General features: G+C 45.0%; 1 protein-coding gene across 2 annotated transcripts in view; it reads right to left on the bottom strand.

Annotated features, from left to right (window-relative positions):
• Window positions 1-23397, bottom strand: part of LOC145356576 (sodium-coupled monocarboxylate transporter 1-like) — an 85184-nt gene that overhangs the window by 1281 nt on the left and 60506 nt on the right. For both annotated transcript variants that reach the window (XM_080209352.1, XM_080209351.1), the window contains 4 exons: window positions 6783-6988; window positions 5639-5742; window positions 4985-5085; window positions 2231-2299 (listed from right to left, as the gene is read on the bottom strand). In XM_080209352.1, coding sequence (XP_080065478.1) covers window positions 2231-2299; window positions 4985-5085; window positions 5639-5742; window positions 6783-6988 — 480 coding nt within the window. The remainder of the gene's footprint in view (window positions 1-2230; window positions 2300-4984; window positions 5086-5638; window positions 5743-6782; window positions 6989-23397) is intronic.

Raw genomic sequence — 23397 nt, 5'->3', positions numbered from 1 at the left:
TACCTGTGCCTCCAAATCCACAGCAAGACTTGTAACTGCCCTCTGAAATGGCCATAACAAGCTAGTCAGTTCATGGGGCAATGAGGCATGGGCTATAAATCCTGGCCTTGCCGACACCTCATGAATGAAAAATAAAAAGTTGCCCTTTACTATGAGAGGAACTCGGCAGAAAAGCCAGAAAAGTAAAAGTAAAATTTATTTATTAATTACAAGTGAGGCTTACATTAACACTGCAATGAAGTTACTGTGAAATTCCCCGAGTTGCCACAGTCCGGCACCTGTTCAGTGCCTATTCGGGCCACTGCAACTAGCCAGCACTAGCCAGAAAGTGGGAGCACCTGGAGGAAACCCGCGCAGACACAGGAAGAATGTGCAAAGTCCACACACACTGACCCAAGCCAGGAATCAAACGCGGGTTCCAAGCGCTGTGAAGCTGCAGTGTGAAGCACTGCGCTACCGTGCGGCCCCAGGATGTCAGGACGTTACCCTTTAGTTATACTGAGCATTGGTGAGATCAAATAAGAACCTAAGAACTAGGAGCAGGAGCAATTCAGCTCCTTGGGCCTGCTCCGCCACTCAATATGACAATGGCTGATCTGATCTCACCTTGGCCTTATCTACACCTTCCCGCAAGCTTCCTGCCCACTCAAAGACTGTGTGCAGTTTTGGTCTCCTTATTTAAGGCATGATGTAAATGTGTTTGAGGTTGTTCAGAGAAGGTTTGATACCTGGAATGAGCGGGTTGTCTTATGAGGATAGGTTGGATGGGTTGGGCTTGTTTCAACTGGAGTTTAGGAAAAATGAGGGGTGACTTGATTGAAGTATATAAGATCTTAAGAGGTACTGACAAGGTGGATATTGAAAGGATGTTTCCTCTTGTGAGTGAGTCCAGAACTGTTTTAAAATTAGGGGTTGCCCTTATAGGACAGAGAGGGGAATTTTTTTTCTCAGAGAGTTGTGTGACTTTGGAACTCTGCCTCAGAAGGCAGTGAAAATGGGGTCATTGAATATTTTAAGGCAGAAATAGATGGATTCTCATTAGGCAAGGGAATCAAAGGTTATTGTAGGTAAATGGGGAACGTGGAACTCAATATAAACAGGTCGGCCATGAACTTATTGAATGGCCTACTTGGATTTGATTTAGTTTATTATTATTGCATGTATTAAAATACAGACAAAGCATGCTGTTCATAGAGAAGGAAATGAGAGAATGCAGAATGTAGTGTTACTGTCATAAGTAGGGTGTAGAGAAAGATCTACTTAACTCCATTCAAAAGTCTGACAGCAGCAGGGAAGAAGCTGTTCTTGAGTCGGTTTGTGAAGTTGTATGAATGAAGTAATGGCACGATGGGAAAATTAGTCAACTATTTGGTACAAAATAAGGAAAGCTGATCAAGCTATTCCAAAATGCCTGACCCCTGTAAGACCTGATAAAGCTGACTCTGCATAACCTAGGGCTGTATGAGAAAGACAAGATAAGGTCAGGGGTGAAGGAGTCACCAACCTTCTTCTATTTTATCAAAGGACAAGATAAAGATATGACCGATGAGACAAAGAGTTCCAGGAGGTCAACAGATTGTACCATGATTTATGACATTGCTTATGGTGCTACCGCTGATCGAATTCCTGAATAAGCTCTGGTCACGCAAACTGATAATGATTATGTATAAATACTGAACTGATTCTTTACATTAGCGCAGATTTGAGAAGGAATTAGCAAGTTGTAACGACTGCTCTCCAAATGCAAGTCACTGCCAATACTGCATGCAATCTTTCGTAAATAAAGACTAGTTATTTTGTTGGAATTACTTTTGTTGAGTCTCTATCACAGTCAAGAAGCAGGAAAATTTCCATTTCAAAAGGGTTGGTATGTGACCTCAGACTTCTGTATCTTTTTCCCGATGGAAGAATGTGGAAGAGAGAATATGATGTGGATGTGCCGGCGTTGGACTGGGGTAAACACAGTAAAAAGTCTGACAACACCAGATTTTAGTCCAACCGATTTATTAAGTATCAAATAAATCGGTTGGACTAAAACCTGCTGTTGTCAGACTTTTTACTGTGAAGAGAGAATATCCAGGGTGTGTGGTGTCTTTGACTATACTGGCTGCTTTGCTGAGGCAGCGGGAAGTGTAGACAGAGTCAATGGATGAGAGGCTGGTTCTGCTCCTATTTTGTAAGTTTGTAATTACAGAAATTTTTGCTTAGTGCCAGCAACTTATACCCTTACCTGCAAACTGGGAGGATTGTGACCAGTATTAAAGAACTTTTCAGGAGTGGTTTCTAACAGCTGTATGCCCTGTGGAGGAAGAATTGCAGTGACCATTATTACTCAGTCTGTTTCCCCATCCTTATAATAAATCCCATCTGGGAACCAGAAAAATCATCACATTTACAGAGGAAGTCTGGAGTGCTGAAACAGCAAATTTAGATAAGCAAATAAAATTAAGCAGGGCAAATGGGACGTGAATTTCCCACCACTTCCTGCCGTATCAGGGTGGGAAACGTAAGCGGGAACCGGAAGGCAGTTGGTAGGTTGCAAATCTGCCAGGCCATTTTTTTTTGCATAACCAGCCTTGTGCCAGGAAATGGTGCAAGGCTAACTGAAATATTCATATATGAATTTAAATCCTTTTAACAAATGCCAAATGGCATTGTCTGGGCTCACTTGGGTTTCCAATCCCACTGGTGAAGGTTTCCACCAGCGGGGATCAAAGCTGGTTTCCAACAATGGGGATTGGAGATGGTGGCCTTGCTAGTGGGACTGGAGGCTTTTGAGCGCCCATGGGAAGTTGGGGACGTGGGAGCAGTGCCCCTTTGATAGTTCCAGCCTGGGACCCTGGTAGTGCCAGCCTGGCACACTAGCAGTGCCTATCAGGCACTGGGCAATGCCAAGAGGGTGGGGCCTGAGGGGGCATGGCCTCACAGGAGTTGGGGAGAATGGAGGTGGAGTCGGGGGAAGGGGGAAAGGGGGGTGAGACTCTGCACCTGGGGTGGGGGCTAGTGGCGGGGCTGGCGACCAGGGATCGGGGCTGACCATCAGGAGGACGGCAATTGTGGAGGGGAATGTCAATTGATCTCCCAGTATACTGGCAGATTGATGGATGCCCAGTAGCCCCTTGAGCGCTGTGCTGCTGGCCTCTCCAGTGGGTTTAGGCTTTCGTTCCCCCTCCTACCCCAACCTATTGGCGTGAATCGCCTGACAACCTCGGTATTGCACAAAGTGCAGTAAATTCACTAACCTCAGCAAAAATATTCAGAAGAAGGAGGGAATAAGATTGCAAAACATATAAAGGCAAGTGTGAACTCTGGGTATGCAAATACACAACTTCTCGCAAATAAAATGGAAGTTTTTGAATAGATTAATATCAAAGTCTAATCTCTGAAGTTGGACTTGTACCCAGAACTTACAGAAACTAAGTGATAATAATAAATGGAGACTGCAACCTAAGGCAGCCATAAGGCATATGGAGCCCTCGGAACGACAGAAAGTTGAAGCCAATTTGTCAGTGAGGTAGAAACTGAAGATCATAGCTATTTGGGCAGTAGTGTTCCTTCACTCCATTATATATAACAAAGAACAAAAAAAATTACAGCACAGGAACTGGCCCTTCCACCCTCCAAGCCTGCACCGACCATGCTGCCTATCTGAACTAAACCCCGTACCTTTCCGGGAACCATATCCCTCTATTCTCATCCTATTCATGTATTTGTCAAGATGCCCCTTAAAAGTCACTATCGTATCTGCTTCCACTACCTCCCCTGGCGGTGAGTTCCAGGCACCCACCACCCTTTGTGTAAAAGACTTGTCTTGTACATCTCCTTTAAATTTTGGCCCTCACACCTTAAACCTGTGCCCCCTAGTAATTGACTCTTCCACCCTGGGAAAAAGCTTCTGACTATCCACTCTGTCCAAGCCCCTCATAATCTTGTAGACTTCTATCAGGTCGCCCCTCAACTTCCATTGTTCCAGTGAGAACAAACCAAGTTTCTCCAATCTCTCCTCATAGCTAATGCCCTCCATACCAGGCAACATCCTGGTAAATCTTTTCTGTACCCTCTCCAAAGCCTCCACGTCCTTCTGGTAGTGTGGTGACCAGAATTGAACACTATATTCCAAGTGCGGCCTAACTAAGGTTCTATAAAGCTGCAACATGACTTGCCAATTTTTAAACTCAATGCCCTGGCCGATGAAGGCAAGCATGCCGTAATCCTTCTTGACTACCTTCTCCACCTGCATTGCCACTTTTGGTGACCTGTGTACCTGTACACCCAGATCCCTCTGCCTATCAATACTCTTAAGGGTTCTGTCATTAACTGGATATTTCCTATCTGTATTAGATCTTCCAAAATGCATTACCTCAAATTTGTCTAGATTAATGTCCATCTGCAGAGATCTGAACCACCTATAACAGGCAGCTCAAAGCACTGAGTAAATATCACCAATGTTGTCTTTGCAAGATTTTCCAAACCTGATGGCATGAAAGGCAGTCCAAAAGCAACCTCCTCTCCCAAACCAACACACCCAACATGGAAGAGCTGAGCATTCAAAATCAGCTCCACTGAACAGGACATGTAAATGGTATGCCTAGCACCAGAGTCTCAAAGCAACTGCTCTGCTTGAGACTCGGTCATGGCAGGAAACTCCCAGGAAAACAGCAGAAATGCTTCAGAGATGTCCGAAAGGCGACCTTAAAGCCACCTCTATTCATGTGATTTACTGGCTTGTGGCCAGCTAAAATGGAGAAAGAATCCTTATCAGGAATTCACAGAGGCAAAGACAAAATGTGAGAGAGAGCCCACAAACCTCCCAAAACTCATTTACCTGACTGACCCCCCCAAGCACCACCTGTCTCTCATGAGGTAGGAATTGAGGATCAAGTATTAGATTTATCATTGGACTTATTTCAAAACCCATTAAATCAGAGTGGAAGCAAATCACCGTCGATCTCAGAGATCTGCCTAAGAAGAAGAAGAATCTTACTGATTCAGGCAGTGGTGTAGATGGTTTCTTCTTGAAGATGGATTTGTGAATGGTGTGATATATAGGAGCAATGAGAGATTGATCTAAATCCTGAGTTCCTCCTGTGTTAAAGAGAATAGGATTATTAATGATGATATCACATTCAACTGACTACAACAAAGACAAGTTTGAAGTTCCTAATTTTTTGATAGAAAATTGTTGTTTCTTGATTTGCACAGACAATATAAAATCCAAGCATTTTATGCCATGTAATTTTTATATTCAGAGTAAAGACACCACTTCACATTGCAAGTGAAAGAGGCTGTTTGTCACAATTTTTAAAAAAATTTTAACTTTTTAGACAACTGATAGTTTTCAAAAAATTCCATATTAAGCTGATAGGAAAGTTATGACAACGTACAGCCCTCATTTAAATCAAACAACACAACAGATTGAATTTCACTTATCATAAGTATGTGGATAAACTATCCCACAGTTTCTCACTGCAGTAAATAAACCCTCACTCATCTTTTAGAGAATGAACTGCTGGAACAGTGAATCATGCAGTAAGATTATGTAAGTGTGGTGTTCAAAGTAGAAGAATGAAATGAATAACACCAGCCAACAAGACTAACACCCCAGCGTCTAAATTAGACATATTTTTACTTTACTTACCAGTAATCAGACTGACTAGAAAACCTATTATAACTGAAGCCACGCAACCCACTGGGCTGTAATATGCATACGACAAGGAGGACATCTGTTCCCATATGTTGACCCTAAAGTAGATTTTTAAAAAGTTACTGATATTAGACATTCTTATGTTGAACTTTCAGTTTAAGTTAACATAATTTCAAAGTTCTAAGGATTTAACCAGCCCCCACTTTGTGAGAACACGGCTGGGAATTAGCCAGGTAAGTGGAATAATTTCTCCATTCCATTTCTATTCCCACCATGTCCCCAGGAATAAGAATCTTGTAAGCATCCAAACAGGACCTCTGTCACAAGCTGACAGAGCCCTTGTTAAATATGCAAATCTCAGTCCAAACACATTTGGGGGCCTGAACAAATATTTCACATCCTTGCCTGACCTACAGGAACAGCGATGATTTCCCTTTTTGATGTAAAATGCCAGGAGATGGATTGTGGACCAGAAGAGGATCATCCGAATAAGTTCAAGTTATTTTGGGGGTGGTGGAAAGGGGTGGATTTTGCCTTTGGCATGCTGCATGTGTAATAGCTAAGGAATTATGAATGGTACTGAACACTGTGTGGAGAACACTGCCACATTTGATCTTAGCTGAAAGCCAGGGACCGATCCCACAATCCCCTGTCTTTTGCTGCACTCTGCTTCAAATCTGTTGGACTTTAACCTGGTATTGTAAGACTTCTTACTGTACCTACCCCAGTCCAACGACAGCATCTCCATATCATGCCCACCCAATCTGGCAGTGTTTGGGCCAGACTCTGGAGAAAGTTATGGTAATGAGGTCCTTCTGTCACAGTCAGAAAGGCCTTCAGGTTACTGGGTTCCGTGGTGTGCCCCCTGTTTTGGGGTTTGTGAATACTATACAAGCACTTGCCCTAGAAAACCTTACTTTGGCCAATGGAGTGAGACTTTTTTTTATTTGTTTACAAGATGTGAGAATCACTGGCAAGACAAGAATTCATTATCCAATTAATGTGAGTTTCCCCCTCCCAAGGCTGCAATTTATTATTCACAGTATCGATCCAGCTGTTTAGTTGACTTTGCAATTTACAGAACCATGTGAATCTTGTGATATATTTATACCTGGTTTTAAGAAACAAATTGACTTACGTTTTGTCTGGTGCTGGAGGTGTTTCCATGGTTGTGAGTAAAGATGTCACATTTGTGGAGCTCGACAAAGTGATATTGTAAAGATGACAGTTTGCTGTTGATGTCTGGAGCTTCCTTGTAAACTTAGCAGCAGGTGGGTACATTTCGGAACCAATTCCCAACCACAAACTAAAGATAGAACTTATCATCATACCCACAAATGCTCCCTGGCATCAATGAAATAAAGAAAAGGCTGTCTTCAGGACATGGTATAGAATTACGGATAAATCCATTACCCTGACTTCTATGCTTGCTGTGGCCAGCTTCAGTTATTTTACTTTTATATACATAATTCAAGTTTCTGAAGGTTTCTTCCAATTTCCTGCCAACACTTTGACAGAAACCCGGAAGAAATAGTGTCGGCATTTACAGGCAGTCACGCACTTCATGATGTTTGTGTTACAGTGAATGGCATTTACAATGTTTATAAATTAACACCCTGTTTGGACTTTACAATGTTGGTTTTGACTTTATGATGCCACACCAGCTTGTTCATACAAAGAACAAAGTACAGCACAGGAAGAGGCCCTCCCAAGCCAATGCCAATTGTGATGCCCTTTCTAAAAAAAACCTTCTGCCCTTACTCAGTCTGTATCCCTCCATTCCCTTCCCATTCATATACCCATCCAGATGCCTCTTAAATGTTGCTAATCTGCCTGCTTCCACCAGCTCCTCTGGCAGCGCGTTCCAGGCACCCACCACTCTCTGCGTGAAAAACTTCCCCCACGCATCTCCCTTAAACTCTCCCCCTCTCACCTTGAACCTGCGCCCCCTTGTCATTGACAAGGCAAAAAGCCTCTGACTATCCACCCTGTCTATGCCTCTCACAGTTTTATAAACCTCTATCAGTATCCCCTCAGCCAGTGAAAATAATCCTCGTTTATTCAATCTCTTGTCACAGGCAACATCTTCGAGATCAGGAAACATCCTGGTGAACTTTCTTTGCACTCTGTCCGAAGCTTCCATGTCCTTCTGGTAGTGTGGCGCACAATACTCCAAATGCAGCCTAATCAAGGTTTCATATAGATGCAACATGATTTCCCAACTCTTGTATTCAATGCCCCTGCTGATGAAGGTGAGCATGCCATGTGCCTTCTCAATCACCTTGGCCACCTGTGTTGCCATTTTTAGGGAATTGTGCACACCCAGATCCCTTTGTATGTTAATATACGTACATGCACAGTGATGATTTGTGCTTCCCATCTATATGATCGGACAGATTGAACCATCTTTATTAGGTTGGAAATTCGTCTGTACGAATTATGAGAATAAAATAATGTCAGGATTTTTAGATCACTGTTGTGTTTTTCAATGTGTGTAAATGTTTACATTGTATTTAAAATATGCTCAAACATCACAGATGTTCAAGAATAGGCAACTGACAGTGATCGATGGCTTCACAATGTCCCCCACACTACCCAAGGAACTTGTACTAAAGCATGCAGACATCAACAGTCACCTCAGTGCCTTGTCAGGACAAGAGTTGAGAGCATTTCTCACTGCTGGGTGCTCTATGAATGATTTCCAGCCTTGCTTCAGGAACCAATCCCCCATTTATAACATTGTTTCTATGGGAAAATCGATTCCTACTTACAGTGTTTTGACATATTACTTAGTTTTCAGGAACCAATTGTGTCGTTAGTCCTCGGATTACCTGTACTTTGTTCCTCCAGCTTTCCTGCCAATCTTCCAATAAAGTTGTGGGGTGGAATTCTAATGATGGTTACCGTTGAGCATTGACTGGCAGTGGGCTGGACTTCTGTCCACCGTTGGAAGGAAGTCCCACCCGTGAGAACCGTTAGGTAGTCTGATTGGCTAACGTCTCTCTCACTAGTTCAGGCACAAGGCTGCAGTGCTCTACCTGCAACTGTTCTCAAGATAAGTCAAGGAGTCACATGGCATGATCTTACCTGCCGTTCAAGCCATGTTCCTGCTGCAGTGAGGTCAGAGAGTTTGGCAGCCAGACAAATCTCCATTCACTGTGGTGGGATGGGAAAATCCCAGCAGTGTGAACTGGGTTAGATTCCAGCCATAGAAACATACAGCACAGAAACAGGCCCTTCCGCACACCATGTCTATGATGACCATCAAATATCAATCTCTACTAATCCCATTTACCAGCAGTTGGACTATTATTTGCTATGTCTTGGCGATTTAAGTGTTTGTCCAGGATGCTCCTTCAATGTTACGCGAGACCCTGCTGCAACACTCCCTCAGGCAGCACATTCCATATTTCCATCACACTCTGAGTGGAAAAACTTTCCTCAAATCCCCTCTCAACCATTTAGTCCTTACCTTAAACCAATGCCTTCTGGTTTTAGACAGCTTTGTCATAAGGAAAAGATTCTTACAAACTACCCAACTATGCCTCTCATAATTATGTATACCTCTATCAGATTCCCCCTCAGCTTCCTCTGCTCCAGGGAAAACAGAGCCAGTCTATCCAGCCTTATCTCATATCTGAAACTTTCGAGCCCAGGCAACATCCTGGTGAATCTCCTCTGCATCATTTCCAGTGCAATCATGTTCTTCCAATAGTGTGGCGACCAGAACTGCACACTCCATCTGTGACCCAACCGATGTTTTATAAAGTTGTGCCAAGACCTCCTTGTTCCTATATTCTATGCCCTGACTAATGAAGGCAAGTATTCCATATGCCTTCTTCACCCTATCTACCTCTGCTGCCACCTTCAGGGATCTATAGACTTGTACACTAAGGTCCTTTATTCCTCAATGTTCCCTAAGGACCTACCATTCACTGTGTTTATCCTACTGTTATTAGACCTCCCCAAATGCATCCGCTTACACTTATCAGGATTAAATTCCATCTGTCATTGCTCTACTCAATTTACCAGCTGATCAATGTCAGTCTGTATTCTCAGACTATCCTCCTCACTTTCAACAACTCCACCAATGATCGTGTCATCTACAAATTTACTAATTATATCTTCTACATTCACATCCAAATTGTTAACATATACAAACAGCAAGGGTCCCAGCACCGATCCGTATGCTACACCGCTGGTCACAGGCTTCCAATCACAAAAGCAACCCTCCACTATTACCCTTTGCTTTCTACGAACAAGTCCATTTTGGATTCAATTCACCAACTTGCCTTGGATCACATGGGCTCTGACGTTTTGGACCAGCCTCCCACATGGAATCTTGTCAAAGGCCTTTCTGAAGTTCCAGGGGTCAGGAGGGAGGGTATACCCTGGGGGTGGTCGGGAGGGTGGGTGATTGTGCCATCTGGAAGGTGGGTGGGCTGAAGGGGGAGGTGGGAGGGGGACAGAGGACCAAGATGCTGGAGGGGAGGATGCTCCAAATATCGAGGGACCTTCAGATTGATACATTCAGTCCCCTTTCCCACCCGAGATGGAGAAAACTTTATTTCTCTGTTTCCCACTGTACTCTCACCTGCTCCCACCAGCCTAAAAATTGAGGCTGGGCGAGAAAATGCCATTAAATGACCAATCAAGTATCTTAAAATGTTAAAGGGTGGGTTTCTTGCCCAATGCTGTACCCACCCAGTCATAAAACTGCATCTGGACTGTAGTGGGCGAAATCTCAGGGAAATCAAGTCCATGCAATTTTACACTCCCCACTGCCTTACCTCAGAACCTTCCTGGAGTGGGGGGGGGTGGGGTGATGGTGGTTTGGGGTGGGGGGGATCGGGGGGTGTAAAATTCTGCTTGTGGTGTGAAAATAGAAGAAGTACTTGGAATTTCTAGTTTCAAATCTTTACAGTTGCAATAAAAGCTGCTAACAATTGAAGTGTTGAGAGATTTTATTTCAAGACTCCTTCAAAAGCCATGGTGGCAGTGGATGTGCCTCGATTGGCCATCGTATTCTTGGAAAAATTAACCAGGATTCTTGCGTTTGAACACTTTCCGTGCCGATAGTTCGCATACAGATTCCAGGATCAGACATTGGTTATCAATGAATGCCATTCATTGCTGGCCAAACGGATTCTGTTCAATGACCATGAGTAACTGAAAGGTCATTGGTCATTGCCATTTCAAAAAATGGAACACAGAGAGAGCTGATCACCCCAACAGAGGGATAGAATATCACCTGTCTCTGTGCGTGTGTGCTGTGCTAGCAGTGCAAGACTAAGGATGAATTGGGCATGTTGTTATCAAAGCATCCAAAGCTGTGGAACACCACAACTCTCAAAGCTTTCTCAATCACACCTTTAACCCATGCCCTCTGGTTTTTCTCTCCCCTAGCCTCAGTGGAAAAAGCCTGCTTGCATTCACTCTATCTACATCCATTAAAATCTTATTCACCTCTATCAAATCTCCCCTCATTCTTCTACGCTCCAGGGAATAAAGTCCTAACCTATTCAATCTCTCTCTGTAACTCAGCTTCTCAAGTCCCGGCAACATTCTTGTGAACCTTCTCTGCACTCTTTCAACATTATTTACATCCTTCCTGTAACTACGTGACCAAAACTGTACACAATACACTAAATTCGGCCTCACCAATGCCTTATACAACCTTACCATAACACTCCAACTTTTATACTCGATACTCCGATTTATAAAGGCCTACGTACCAAAAGCACTCTTTATGACCCTTTCCACCTGTGACGTCATTTTTAGGGAATTCTGTACCTGTATTCCCAGATCCCTCTGTTCATCTGCACCCTTCAGAATCCTACCATTTACCCTGTACGTTCTACTTCGGTTTGTCCTTCCAAAGTGCAATACCTCCATTTGTCATTTTTCAGCCCATTTTTCTAGTTGGTCCAAATCCCTCTGCAAGCTTTGAAAACCTTCCTCACTGTCCACTACACCTCCAATCTTTGTATCATCAGCAAATTTGCTGATCCAATTTACCACATTATCATCCAGATTATTGATGTAGATGACAAACAACAATAGACCCAATACCGATCCCTGCGACACACCACTCGTCACAGGCCTCCACTCAGAAGCAATCCTCCACAACCACTCTCTGGCTTCTTCCATTGAGCCAGTGTCTAATCCAATTTACTACCTCCCCATCTGTACCTAGCAACTGAACCTTCCTAACTAACCTCCCATGAGGGACCTTGTCAAAGGCCTTGCTAAAATCCAGGTAGACAACATCCACCGCCTTTCCTTCATCCACTTTCCTGGTAACCTCCTCGAAAAACACTAATAGATAGGTCAAACATGATCTATCGTGCACAAAGCCATGTTGACTCTCCCTAATAAGTCCCTGTCTATCCAAATATTTGTAGATCCTAGCCCTTATCACACCTTCCAATAACTTGCCCACCACCACCATCAAACTTACTGGCCTACAATTTCCCGGATTTGTTTTGGAACCTTTTTTAAACAACGGAACAATATGAGCCACCCTCTAATCATCCGGCACCTCCCTGTGCATATTGACATTTTAAATATGTCTGCCAGGGCCCCTGCAAGTTTACTACTAGCCTCCCTCAAGGTCCATGGGAATACCCTGTCCGGTCCTGGGGATTTATCCAATGATTTGCCTCAAGGCAGCCAGCACCTCCCCTGTGATTTGTAAAAGGTTCCATGACCTCCCTACCTGTTTGCCCTATTTCTGTAGACTCCATGCCCATTTTCTCAGTAAATACGGATGCAAAAAACCCATTTAGTATCTCCCCCATCTCTTTTGGTTCCATTGGTCTTCAAGAGGACCAATTTTATCCCTCACTATCCTTTTGCTCCTTACATACCTATAGAAGCTCTTTGGATTTTCCTTCACTCTCTGCCAAAGCAACCTCATGTCTTTTAGCCCTCCTGATTTCCCTCTTAAGTAGCTTCTTGCATTTCTTATACTCTGATCTGATCTGTTCCTTGCTGCTTGTACATTTCATACAACTCTCTCTTCCTCTTAATCTGTGTTACAATCTCCCTCAAGAACCAGGGTTCTTTATTCCTATTTATTTTGCCTTTAATCCTGACAGGAACATACAAACTCTGCACTCTCAAAATTTCTCCTTTTAAAGGCTTCTCACTTTCCATTTACATCCTCACCAGAGAACAGTCTATGCCAATCCACACTTCCCAGATCCCTTCTCATTTCATCAAATTTGGCCTTTTTCCAGTTCAGAGCTTCAAACGGAGGACCTGATCTATCCTTATCCATGATCAGGTTGAAACTAATGGCATTGTAATCACTGGATCCAAAGTGTTCCCTCACACTCACATCCATCACCTGCCCTAGCTCATTTCCCAATAGGAGATCCAATATCGCATCCTTTCTAGTTGACACCTCTATATACTGATGTAGAAAATTCTCCTGAACACATTTTACAAGCTCTACCCTGTCTAAACCTTTAACAGTATGCGAGTCCCAATCTATAAGTGGAAAATTAAAATCCCCTACTATCACAACTTTCTGTTTCTTGCAGTTGTCAGCTATCTCTCTGCTGATTTGCTCCTCCAATTCCCTCTGACTATTTGGTGATCTATAATACAACCCCGTTAATGTGGTCATACCCTTCCTGTTTCTCAGCTCCACCCACAGGGCCTCTGTAGACAAGCTCCCTAATCTATCCTGCCTGAGTACCGCTGTAACATTTTCCCTGACCAACAATGCCACCTCCCCCCCCACCTTTTATCCCTCTGCCTCTATCATGCCTGAAGCATTGGAACCCTGGAACATTGAGCTGGACATTATCTGGACATTGTAGCCATTAAAGCCATTTCCTGTCATATCAGGGAATGGCCAAATCATTGCTGAGAAAATGAGTTCTCCATTGTGTGTTCTAACCTGATGAATCATTAGGATTTGGTTTTAGATTTAGTCAGCAGTGACCTGCCAATGTGCTCAATCTGTCGACTCAAAGTCGACTGAGCAATAACAGTGATGTGAGACAAGGTTTGATGCAAACACTGCCATACACACCAAATTCGGGATCTCATTCTAAAGTGCACAGCTTGGGTTCAGGGAGGAGACCCAGGTACTGCTAGAGTTTCATTGCTGTCCCTTGATGTATAAAAGTTCAAATCTTTTACACTCCAAATAAATGTTAAACACATTTCCCTGACAATATACAGGGGTCTAGGGACTAGTTGAGGTTGATATTACATGTGTGTTAAACTCAGAATGGAACGATCTCACTGAGTGGGAAGCTGGCTAAATCTCAAGACAAGAGGATTCCTAAGTACAAATCACATTGCTTCCATTTGACTAGAACATTCACATACCCATCCAATGATTTTCAGTAAGTGCAATTTATTTACAGTAATAGCACACTTGTGAACCAGAAGCGACATAAAAATGTTTGAACTTTCCTAACTCTACAGCTAAGTGCAGCAGAGGTGGAGGCACCCAAATGCTACATCCTGGTTCCTGTGATGACCTTGGCGAAAGTCTTCTGGTGCTCTGAGGGCCTTATAGGGGTTTCCTGCTCAGGGGCAGAAATGCCTTCAACAACCTGTGCTGATAGAGTGGGTGCGGGCACAGGTAGCAGGCACTCTGAGAAGTTATACATTCTTGCATGCCCTGAGTGCAGGCTCCAGTATGTCTGGCTGACACTCATCCTCCTTTGAATGCAACTCAGGCATAAAGATCTGAGCTCCAAGAACAGGTACTACACCTGATCCCAGGACTGCCCCTATGCTTGATCTTTGCCAAAAGCATTCCTCAGTTCTACTGCATGCCTTTTAGAGTCTTTTTTCAGTGACTCAGCAGATATAGGACTGTGCTGTGTCCCAACTTTTAAAGATGCTGTTAATAGTCCAACAATAACATAATTTTCACAGCAGAAAAAAAACCCCAACTTCAAAAGGTTGTTGAGATCAGTGAAGTTTGCATAATAAAACAGCACAGGCCTTAGCATACCCGACAAAGGGGTTGGAATGAATGTAAATTGGGGACACAAAAGCAGCGGGGGTAGAATTTCAGTTCCCCCCTCCCACATGTAAATCAGATGGTGTAATTAATGGTTTCACGGACCTTCTCCATATCTGTTGCTCCTATTTCCTTTAAAAGTGTCTATGTCACCTTTTTTTTGTAGGGATCTATTCCACTTACCACTATCCTGTGAAGGGGAAAGTTTTTTCCAATCTCTAACCTTGCTTAGAGCTTGTGAATTTTTAATTTGTTACTGTACTTGTTAGTGAGTTAAATAATTGCTCATTTCAACCAGACCTGTCATTTTCTCGCGTAACAATTGACAGCATTTCAACATGATTATTTGCTAAGGAAAGACTTTGGAATGTTCTGGGGCTGTGAAAGGTACAAGATAATTCCATGCACATTCCTTGTTTGTTCATTTTTTCATTGTTGTAATGGCCTGCAGCAAGCTTCTCCTTGGTTTTCTTTTCTTTTGCGAACAAGTTGACGTGTACGAGCATTTCTTCATAATTTGATTCCCTTCATTCTCAAATCATTGTAAATTAAGCTTCCTTTGACCATTTTACCTTTATTTGAAGGTACTGTGATTAATACTGTAAGCTAGAACTGGAACCTAGGTAGAATAGGCACAGTGGCACAGGGGTAAGCATTGCTGCTTCCCAGTATCAGAGACCTGGGTTCGATTCCCAGCTTGGGTCACTGACCGTGTGGAGTTTGCATGTTCTGCCTATCTTTATGTGGGTGCTCCAGTTTCCTCCCACAGTCTGAAAGATGGGCTGGTTAGATGCATTGACCTAAACAGGCACTGGAGTGTGGTGACTAGGGGAATTTCACAGTAACTTCATTGCAGTGTTAATGTAAGCCCTACTTGTGACTAATGAATTAAAATATCAGTTTGAATTATTCGATTTGTGTTGAGTGATTTGTCTTATTTCCTCCAGCGCTACTCCCATGTCACACTTGTTTATACCTGGTTGTTTTACCCTGACTGTATTCTTCCAGTGTATGGACAATAACAAATCCCAAATCACCCTGAAAAGGGCCTCTGGCGACACTGCCAAATGTGCTTTCCAGTTAAACCCAGCCAAACCTTTACCTGCCTCATGACAGAGAGCCTCATGTCATCAACAGAATTAATATTCTAACTATGTCAATGTATTTAATTAATTAGTGTAAACATTACAACTTCTAGTATCTGAATGCAGAATGTACTTTTGTCTTTGTTTTGCCTGTCTGTTTGTCAGAACCATCCGGATTAACTAAATCTAATTAAACTGAAGGAATCTGCTGACTAAAGGTGATTTTAACTTTAGACACACAGCAAATTAACGTGTGGTACGGGGAATGCATCTTCCAGCTATTCATTGTTGACACAATGGAGATATGAAGTAGGGCAGCATGGTGGCACAGTGGTTAGCACTGCTGCTTCACGGTACCAGGGACTCAGGTTCAATTCCAGCCTTGGGTGGCTGTCTCTGTGGAGTCTGCACATTCTCCCTGTGTCTGTGTGGGTTTCTCCTGGGTTCTCCGGTTTCCTCCTACAGTCCAAAGATTAGATTGATTGACCGTGCTGAATTGCCTCTTAGTGTCAGGGGGATTAGCAGGGTAAATATGTGGGAATACAGGGATAGGGCCTGCATGGGATTGTTGCCAGTGCAGAGTCAATGGGCCGAAAGGTCTCGTTATGCAATGTAGGGATTCTATGATTTGAGCCAACTCTACCATTCAATCAGATCTTGGCCAATCTGTTTGTGTTTCAAGTTTCATATTCACATCTATGCCCAATAACGTTTGATTCCCTCGCCTAACAAGGATCCATGCATCTGTGCTTTAAAAATATATATAACCTCCACTTCCACCCCTCTGAGACAGAGGGCGGGATTTTACGAGATTGATTATAAGTCCCTAGCTAGTGTGAAAATGGGAGAGTTCCTGGTTCATTTTTGGGTGAGTTTTCACAAAGAACAAAGAACAACACAGCACGGGAAACAGGCCCTTCGGCCCAACGAGCCCACGCCGCCATTTCAACATTGTGGGTTCCCTCCTCCATCATGACCCTTCACATCCAATCTTATGCAATTAGTCATTGAAAAAATGGTGTAGACTGTTTCTACCTGCTTTAGGCAATGGGCTGGGCTTAATTCACCAGTCAACCCGTGGACAGAGCCACTGCACATGTACAGATCTCTGATTCTGCACAAACTCAGCAGGGGTCTGACAGAGAGCTGTCATGGCCCCTGCTGCAGCAGGCAGCAGACAGCCTCAACCAGCTCCCGCCCACCGCAATCGCAGGGGCCTAAGGCTGATCACGAGCCCCACAATGGATGGGAATCTAGCCCCATCAAGGGCAGAATGAGCTGGTAAAATTCCACCCACAGAGTCCCAAAGCCGCATGACTCTCCCCCAACCCTCACACAAACTCTCTCTCCCCCAACCCTCACACAAACTCTCTCTCCCCCAACCCTCACACAAACTCTCTCTCCCCCAACCCTCACACAAACTCTCTCTCCCCCAACCCTCACACAAACTCTCTCTCCCCCAACCCTCACACAAACTCTCTCTCCCCCAACCCTCACACAAACTCTCTCTCCCCTACCCCTCACACAAACTCTCTCTCCCCCAACCCTCACACAAACTCTCTCTCCCTCACCCCTCACACAAACTCTCTCTCCCCTACCCCTCACACAAACTCTCTCTCCCCTACCCCTCACACAAACTCTCTCTCCCCCAACCCTCACACAAACTCTCTCTCCCCCAACCCTCACACAAACTCTCTCTCCCCCAACCCTCACACAAACTCTCTCTCCCCCAACCCTCACACAAACTCTCTCTCCCTCACCCCTCACACAAACTCTCTCTCCCCTACCCCTCACACAAACTCTCTCTCCCCTACCCCTCACACAAACTCTCTCTCCCCCACCCCTCACACAAACTCTCTCTCCCCCAACCCTCACACAAACTCTCTCTCCCCCACCCCTCACACAAACTCTCTCTCCCCTACCCCTCACACAAACTCTCTCTCCCTCACCCCTCACACAAACTCTCTCTCCCCTACCCCTCACACAAACTCTCTCTCCCCCAACCCTCACACAAACTCTCTCTCCCTCACCCCTCACACAAACTCTCTCTCCCCTACCCCTCACACAAACTCTCTCTCCCCTACCCCTCACACAAACTCTCTCTCCCCTACCCCTCACACAAACTCTCTCTCCCCCACCCCTCACACAAACTCTCTCTCCCCTACCCCTCACACAAACTCTCTCTCCCCTACCCCTCACACAAACTCTCTCTCCCCTACCCCTCACACAAACTCTCTCTCCCCTACCCCTCACACAAACTCTCTCTCCCCTACCCCTCACACAAACTCTCTCTCCCCCACCCCTCACACAAACTCTCTCTCCCCCACCCCTCACACAAACTCTCTCTCCCCTACCCCTCACACAAACTCTCTCTCCCCTACCCCTCACACAAACTCTCTCTCCCCCACCCCTCACACAAACTCTCACTTCCTCCACTTCCAGATAAAGTCTCTCTTCCTTCTACCCCTCGTATACAGTCTCTCTCCCTCTGCCCCCTCTCACATTCGCTCGATTACCCCCACAACCCTCCACACCACCAGAGGTGTAGTTGAACATTTTGAGGAGTGTGATGAAAACATGTTGGCCATGTTATTTCTTAATCTTCTTTTATTTGGTTTCTTATGTAATAACCATTTGAACCCCCAAATGTCAGTAAAACTAAGCTTGTTAAATCAAAAATATGAGTTTGGGAGGCAATGGCCTTGTAGTATTATCAGTAGATTATTAATCCAGAAACTCAGCTAATGTTCTGGGGACCTGGGTTTGAATTCTGTCATGGCAGCTAGTGATCTGTCAACTGTGAAGCACCCTTGCTCTACATGGACTCTAACTATCCCATCTTGTTTAATCATAGAATCCCTACAGTGCAGAAGGAGGCCATTTGGCCCATTGAGTCTGTATCAACTGCAGGGGCCGCAGGGTATTTTACCCAGCTCTCTCCCTGACCCTATCTCTGTATCCCTCACACAGTTACCATGATTAATCCATGTGAGACAGCAGTGCTAATCATTGTGCCATCGCGCCACTGTGTGCACCGTAATACACAGAGGTGACACACGCTCCCTTTGAGAGCTTCAAAAGCCCCCAGTGACCATCAGCATTCCCTCTGCAGCCCAGGGACATCAACTCTAAGATAGCCCTGTGTTTTTCCTGCAAAGCACACAGCCCCTGCCCCTCCCTGCAGCTGAGGTTCACTAAGCTTCCAATGATTGCTCTTGCTGCTCTCCTGGACTGTCTTCTATCTGTGACTCCTGACTGTGAGGTCCACATAGCCCCGGGACTGCCTAACATTTCCTTTCCATTTCTCAAGAGGAATCACTGCACTCTGAGACTCCTATCTGCCAGCCCTGGAACTAAAGCAGAGCACTAAGGACAAGACTGAACCTCCCAATCCACACCAGCCCCAAATTCTGACTGTTGGTGCGAATCATCCCTAATCATAGAATCATAGAAAAACTACAGCACAAACAGGCCCTTCGGCCCATAAGTTGCGCCAATCATATCTCTACCTACTAGGCTTACCTATAACCCTCAATCCTATTAAGTCCCATGTACTCATCCAGACATCTCTTAAAAGACCCTATCGAATTTGCCTCCACCACCACCGATGGCAGCCGATTCCATTCACCCACCACCCTCTGAGTGAAAAACTTACCCCTGACATCTCCTCTGTACCTACTCCCCAGTACCTTAAACCTGTGTCCTCTTGTGGCAGCCATTTCAGCCCTGGGAAAAAGCCTCTGAGAATCCACCTGATCAATACCTCTCAGCACCTTATACACCTCTATCAGGTCCCCTCTCATCCTTCATCTCTCCAAGGAGAAAAGACCGAGCTCCCTCAACCTATCCTCATAAGGCATGCCATCCAATCCAGGTAACATCCTTGTAAATCTCCTCTGCACCCTTTCAATGGCTTCCACATCCCTCCTGTAATGAGGCAACCAGAACTGAGCACAGTTCTCCAAGTGGGGTCTGACCAGGGTCTTATACAACTGCAACATTATCTCCCGACTCCTAAACTCAATCCCTCGATTGATGAAGGCCAGTACACCATACGCCTTCTTAACCACATCCTCTACCCGTGAAGCCGATTTGAGAGTCCTATGAACCTGGACCCCTAGATCCTTCTGATCTTCCACAATGCTAAGAGTCTTACCCTTAATATTATATTCCTTCATCCCGTTTGGCCTGTCAAAATGTACCACTATACATTTATCCGGGTTGAAGTCCATCCGTCACTCCTCCGCCCAGTCTTGCATCCTATCTATGTCACACTGCAACTTCTGACATTCCTCCGAACTATCCACAACACCTCCTACATTCGTGTCATCGGCAAACTTACCAACCCATCCCTCCACTTCCTCATCCAGGTCATTTATAAAAATCACAAACAGCGAGGGTCCCAGAACAGATCCCTGGGGCATTCCCCTACAGACTGACCTCCATGCAGAAAAAGACCCATCTACAACCACTCTCTGCCTTCTGTGGGCAAGCCAGTTCTGGATCCACAAAGCAACGTCCCCTTGGATCCCATGCCCCCTCACTTTCTCAATAAGCCTTGCATGGGGGACCTTATCGAACACCTTGCTGAAGTCCATACAAACCACATCCACCGCTCTTCCTTCGTCAATGTATTTAGTCACATTTTCAAAAAACTCAACCAGGTTCGTAAGACACGATCTGCCTTTAACAAAGCCGCGCTGACTACTCTTGATCATACTATACTTCTATAAATGTTCATAAATCCATCTCTCAGGATCTTTTCCATCAACTTACCAACCACTGAGATTAGACTCACCGGTCGATAATTCCCTGGGCTATTCCTATTCTCTTTCTTGAATATAGGAATCACATCCGCAATCCTCCAATCCTCCGGAACCTCTTCTGTCTCCATTGACGATGCAAAGGTCATCGCCAGAGGCTCTGCAATCTCTTCCCTTGCCTCCCATAGTAACCTGGGGAACATCCCATCCAGTCCTGGCCACTTATCTATCTTGATGCTATTCAAAAGCTCCAACACATCCTCTTTCTTAATGTCCACACACACAAGCTTTTCAGTCCGCCGCAAGCCTGCACTACAACCACCCAGATCCTTTTCCACTGTGAATACCGAAGTAAAGTATTCATTAAGCACCTCTGCTATTTCTATCGGTGTCCCTATAGTACAGAGGAGGCCATTTGGCCCATTGAGTCTGCAACAACCACAATCCCACTCAGGCCCGATCCCGTAACCCCAAATATTTACCCTGCTAACCCCCCCGACACTAGGATCAATATAGCAGAGTCAATCAACCTAACTCGCACATCTTTGGAGTGTGGGAAGAAACTGGAGCATCCGGAAGAAACCCATGCAGACTCAGAGAGAACGTGCAAACTCCACACAGTCAGTGACCCGAGGCTGGAACTGAACCTAGATTCCTGGTGCCATGAAACAGCAGTGCTAAACACTGTGTCACTATGCCGCCACAGTAAGGAACACCCTACTCCCATCTATGTGCATCCTCTCCAGTAAACAATGTTGTGTCCCTTTGATCCCCCCTCCCCTTGCGTGTTAGTGTTTTAGGGTTCAGCTCCCCTCCCCACAGTCTTCCCTCTGCCTTCCATTGATCATTGGCCTCCTCCACTTCCCTGCCCCTCTACCTTCCATCATCCAGCTAGTCCTTCTGCCTCTGCCCTGGCACAGCCCTCCTCCCTGATTGGCCCCACTTGTATTTGCATTTCCCCTTCTGCCCTGGCACAGATCTCTGTCCCCGTTGCACCCCTTGTCCTCATCAGCCCCACATTCAACTTGCACCCCCCCCGATGAACTTTGGCTGAACAAAGAACAAAGAAAATTACAGCACAGGAACAGGCCTTTGGCCCTCCAAACCTGCCCGACTTAACTAAAACCCCTACGTTTCCGGGGACCATATCCCTCTATTCCAATCTCATTCATGTACTTGTCAAGACTCCGCTTAAAAGTCACTACTGTATCCACTTCCACTAGTTGGTTTAGCTGGAGGCTCTATGAGTGCTGCAGAACAAGGCAGTGTGTAAAGACAATGGTGTCAGGCACTGGGAGCAGAAGATTCCTGCAGTCCACAAGTCCAGCTACAGCACTAGTTAGGGTTGGTTCAAGCGGAGGGTGTATAAATCCTGCTGCACAATGCTGTCCATAAAGACCAGATTGGCATGGAGCTGGAGGACACAAACTGGTCTCTCACGGCAGGAGAGGCCCAGCGCTATGGTCGGTAGGTTATGTATGTTGCACTACCTCAAAGACTTGAAGGAACTGAGATCCAACTGGTCCTTTTCAAACAGGTTTGAGGCTGGCCTGACGCGGGTTTGGAAGATGTGGGGAGATTCTGATGAGCAGCTATTTTAATGAGCGTTCATGACGAGTGAATTAATGCAAATGGCATTGATGCCAGCAGGTAGTGGGAAAACCACCATTGAGAGAATTGCCCTGTTTTTATGTGGGCTTTTTTCAGGCATTTAGCTTCCATTAAATTCTCCCACAGTGTGCAACAATTGACATTATTCTTCAAATGGGTAGCACTTTCTAAACAATCCTGATTGTGTTAAGAGTTACACCAACTAGCAATTGAGAATTATCTGTCAAGCTTGCAGTGTGGCTTACTTATGTGTGCCTGACTCTACATATATTCACACACAAGACACTGTGCTTTGCAGACAGAAGGAGCATGTCCACAAAATTGTGTTTTTTTTCAACTGAACAGAAGTTTGAGGGGCAACCATTCCTTGGTTCATTCCTCATGGCAATGCCTTGACCACCCAGAGTCAACCTGCCTGGTTTGAATTTAAACAAAAGCTCAGCAATTAAATGTTCCCTGGCCACACCTCAACCAATCAGAGTCCACTTGCTAACAAATCAGCACTCTCTTCTCATGCAGTAAAAATCCTTGTTACCTTTCTGATCACCATTCTTGTGAATCTGTCCAAGGTGAAAAGCTTTGACAGCATGTCTCTTTTTTCTGCAATAATCAGGAGACCATTTATCCCATTGGGTGGGATTTTCCAGCTGCACTTGCCCCAAAACCGGAAAACTCTGCTCGAGGTCAATGGTCCATTCCACAGTCCCCCCTCGCCCCCATGATTCCCGTTGCAAGCGGAATGGGAAAATTCACCACATTGTCTCGGTGCTGGCTCTCTGAATAAGGAATGTATGTAGTATCAACTCCCTCACCTTCTCTCAGTAGATAATAACCCAACTCCCTCTTGAATGACTCGACTGAATGTGCTTTCACCACACTCTCAGTCAGCACATTCCAGACCATAGCCATTTGCTGCACGGAATGTTTCTCCTCATGCGCCACTGTTTCTTTTGCAAATTAACTTAAATCTGTAACTTCTCATCCTCAATCCATTCATGAGTGGGAATGATTTCCCAAACCCCTGGTGATTTTAAATAACTCTACCAAACGCAGGGCTGTGCAGGGGCAGTCCCAAGGGGTTGTGCTGGGGGCAGTGCCAGGGGTCCGTATTGGGGGCTGTGCCCAAGCATTGCCTGGTACTGCCCGAGCATGACCCTCTCCCCTCGGGGGTGTACTCACAAGCTTGTTGCAATGTATCCAATGCCTTTTGCAAATCTATGTACATCACACCAACAGTGTTATCCTCATCGACCATTTCTGTATTCACTTAAAATAAACACCAGTAAATTAATTAAACACGAC

Source organism: Carcharhinus amblyrhynchos, chromosome 21 (assembly GCF_965287045.1).
Source record: "Carcharhinus amblyrhynchos chromosome 21, sCarAmb.v2.hapA, whole genome shotgun sequence".
In the NCBI taxonomy this organism is placed as follows: Eukaryota; Metazoa; Chordata; class Chondrichthyes; order Carcharhiniformes; family Carcharhinidae; genus Carcharhinus; species Carcharhinus amblyrhynchos.
This window is presented reverse-complemented; position numbering and strand designations above follow the sequence as displayed.